At 39.5% G+C, this 2,918-nt stretch overlaps 1 protein-coding gene across 1 annotated transcript; it reads left to right on the plus strand.

Moving 5' to 3' along the window:
• The first annotated feature begins 338 nt into the window (after window positions 1-338).
• LOC136551276 (uncharacterized) lies at window positions 339-2,502 on the plus strand. The gene is made up of 4 exons (XM_066542851.1): window positions 339-794; window positions 880-1,085; window positions 1,181-1,297; window positions 2,304-2,502. Exons 1-4 carry the CDS (start codon window positions 339-341, stop codon window positions 2,500-2,502), a joined length of 978 nt encoding a protein of 325 aa, XP_066398948.1.
• The last annotated feature ends 416 nt before the right edge of the window (window positions 2,503-2,918 follow it).

The raw sequence follows: 2,918 nt of genomic DNA on the forward strand, positions 1-2,918 counted from the left end.
CTTCTAAAGTTCCAACTTATCAAAGGTGGTAGATGCAAATTTTCATCAGTTATTTGGCAGGTGTGTGCTCAAAATGTGACTACCTTTAATGAGTACAGCTTTTGCTGCGTATGCTTATTTTGTCACCTCTGCCTATCCTCCAATCTATGCATTGTGGGCCATCTAGCTAACGTGGACAGGGATTGGAAACAACCCATTGTGAACATTTATGCATATACTTAACTGATAAGCCTAGTCGAGACTCCATTTTCTTCTTCACTCAACAGACCCCCCCCCCCCCCCCCCCCTTCGTTTCAAAACTCGAAGTTCCTCTTTCCTCACTTCCTTCACTGGCTTTCATGGCTTCCAAGGCGCCGCCCGATCTACTCAATGCTACTAGTTCAATCCATATGATTGTGCGCCAGTTGTTCTCCCGGATGGTGTTTTCCCTTCAGATGGAGTGTTCCCTTTCCATGGAGATAATCTCCTTTTGGTTGTGGCTTGAAGGGAATGGTCATCCTGATTTCCTTGCAAGCATAGAATCATTCGATAACTATCATCTCCGGGGAATTGCCTATGCTGGAAAAATGTTCATTAAAGCTCTGCGTCGTAAGTCTAGTCACTTCAATCATAGATCTGAGGAAGAAGGCTATTTCCAGAAAGAAGCTATGGAAGGTATTGTTTTCTACCTCAACAATTTCTGTTACAAGGCTTTAGAAGATATTCTAGAAATAGCAGAGGCAAAGGAACGTATCTACCGTACCAATCAACAAGTTCAGCACCATAACATGAAGGGTAAAGCTATGATGAGCACGGTAAGAGTGTACTTAGAGCTATGAGTCTGCGAGAGATGTTGAAAGATGTTTCTAATTTTTTTCCTTTCCCTAAACATTCCTGCAGAAGGATCTTTTGTCTAAGATCAAGGCCTCCTTTACTGGTACTCCGAGTCATGAAGAAGGCTCAAGTTCTAGAAGCATGCCATCCCCAAAAAATCAGATCCTCAGAGATATAGAAAATCCAATCGATCAGTGCCTATCAACATACCCTTTGGCGACTCTTTTTGATAGCCTGAACTTAAGGGATGATCCAGAAGCTCATCCAGTAAGAATTTTGCTAAGTTTCACTGTCCTGGTCGTCTGCACATCATTTATTCAATTATCTTGGTGGTTACAAGACCTAATACCTTTCTTTCACATATTTTGCTACAGATCCGGGTGCAGCAACAGCCCAGTATACCACGCGACGAGAGAACTCTCTTCGTGACTTTCTCCAATGGCTACCCATTTACTGCAGATGAACTATACGAATTCTTTGAGGGGTAAAGTCAATTCTTGTCAGGTTATTAAAATTACTTACAGATATGTAAATAATGGTGGATTTTTGGGTTGCTGACTTCGAAATGTTACAGTTGATAAACGAAATATTTACTGAGAGATGTTGGATTGATTAATAAAATTTGAATTTTAAAACTGATTCATTCAGGTGTCATACTCATTGTTACATAATGCGTAGGTAAAGCCGCAGGGGCCAATGCATGTTGTACCACAGGGGTACTTTTAGCCCCTTCTTTCCAGAAATATTATTAACCAACTTGTTAGGTATACAACAGTGCACAGATCGACTACATAGGTATTTATGCTATAGAATGTTATAAGGTGAACCACATATTCATCATATATCTCAAATTATGTAGTCTACTAGGGATTGATTGGCGGGTACGTCACTGATTGGACAAAAAGGACGCAAAACATATTTAATTTGCTGTTTAATTTGTGTACCTGATCACATGATTTATACAGTTGGCAGAAGAACAAAATTAAACTATATAATTTGAGGTCCTACTTGACAATCTACAATATTATAGGTGGACAAGTTTTATCAGTAATCGGTACTTTTCCACGTTTTCATAGCTTCCATTTAAAAGATGGAACTGCCAGAACAACCATTTATGTGAGAAACTTCATTGTTCCACAAGTATGAAACTTGTAGGTGATGAACATGTTACCTTTTACCAGTGATAGCTTTTCAAACGATACAAGATGTGATGCAGATGAGCTCTGCATCTAGTATACACACAGCATCAGACTAACAGCCCTAATTTTTTTTAACTGCACTCTCACCTAAAATTTTTGTTATGTGCTAAATGCATCAATTTCTATGCACAGTTTATGATTGTACAATGCAATACTTAACTTATTAAGATATATATAATGTAAACAGCTAATCATTTCCCCAGCCACTAAAAGTAAAGGAACTTTTAAGTTTTTGAGATACATGGCTGTTGGCTCCTTAATTTTGATTATTGTATTTCTTTAATTTCACAGGAACTTTGGAGGTGTTGAAGTCATAAGCGTGGAGGAGCCAGTTGAACCTAGGCCACCACTCTATGCACACATCTGTTTTTTCACACAGGAGACAATCCTCCACATCCTTCGTGGGAACCCAAGGGTCAAGTTCGTGATACGAGGGAAGCATCTATGGGCTCGACAGTTTGTTCCAAAGCGGAAGAAAGTCCGGAACTAAGCTGTCACATGCCTGGATGTTGGTGCCTTATATCTCATGCAAGTCGAAAAACTTGGAATAAAGCCACCATCCAGCTTCTTATTAGACTGTCCTGGCTCCTGGGACTTCTTTCTCCTTATAATAACCCTTATGGAACCTTATTACCCCGGCATGGTTAATAATGTTATCTGCTGTTGTTTGACGATGTGAGATCAACAGTGTTGTCTTATGTAATGTTATCTGGGAGCATGGTTAATAATGTTGTGTGATGTGAGAACACACAGTGCTATTGATATGTTGAAGGTTTCCCTTCAGTAAATTCTGAAAATGGCGCACTCCTAATTTCCTATTCATGGAATCTTCTTTTCCTCTAGTACCTGAGGATGTTTACCTTCAAATATTCTGCATTCATTTCTAGGTGGGTTGACCTATGACAT

This window comes from Miscanthus floridulus, chromosome 4 (assembly GCF_019320115.1).
Source record: "Miscanthus floridulus cultivar M001 chromosome 4, ASM1932011v1, whole genome shotgun sequence".
NCBI classification, from domain to species: Eukaryota; Viridiplantae; Streptophyta; class Magnoliopsida; order Poales; family Poaceae; genus Miscanthus; species Miscanthus floridulus.

Excerpts from the sequence above, each read along its gene's own strand:
- LOC136551276 (XM_066542851.1), top strand. The coding sequence starts at position 339 with ATGGCTTCCAAGGCGCCGCCCGATCTACTCAATGCTACTAGTTCAATC. Across the intron at positions 795-879 it reads GTAAAGCTATGATGAGCACG|AAGGATCTTTTGTCTAAGAT; the intron begins GTAAGAGTGTAC and ends ACATTCCTGCAG. Across the intron at positions 1,086-1,180 it reads CCAGAAGCTCATCCAGTAAG|GCTACAGATCCGGGTGCAGC; the intron begins AATTTTGCTAAG and ends TTCACATATTTT.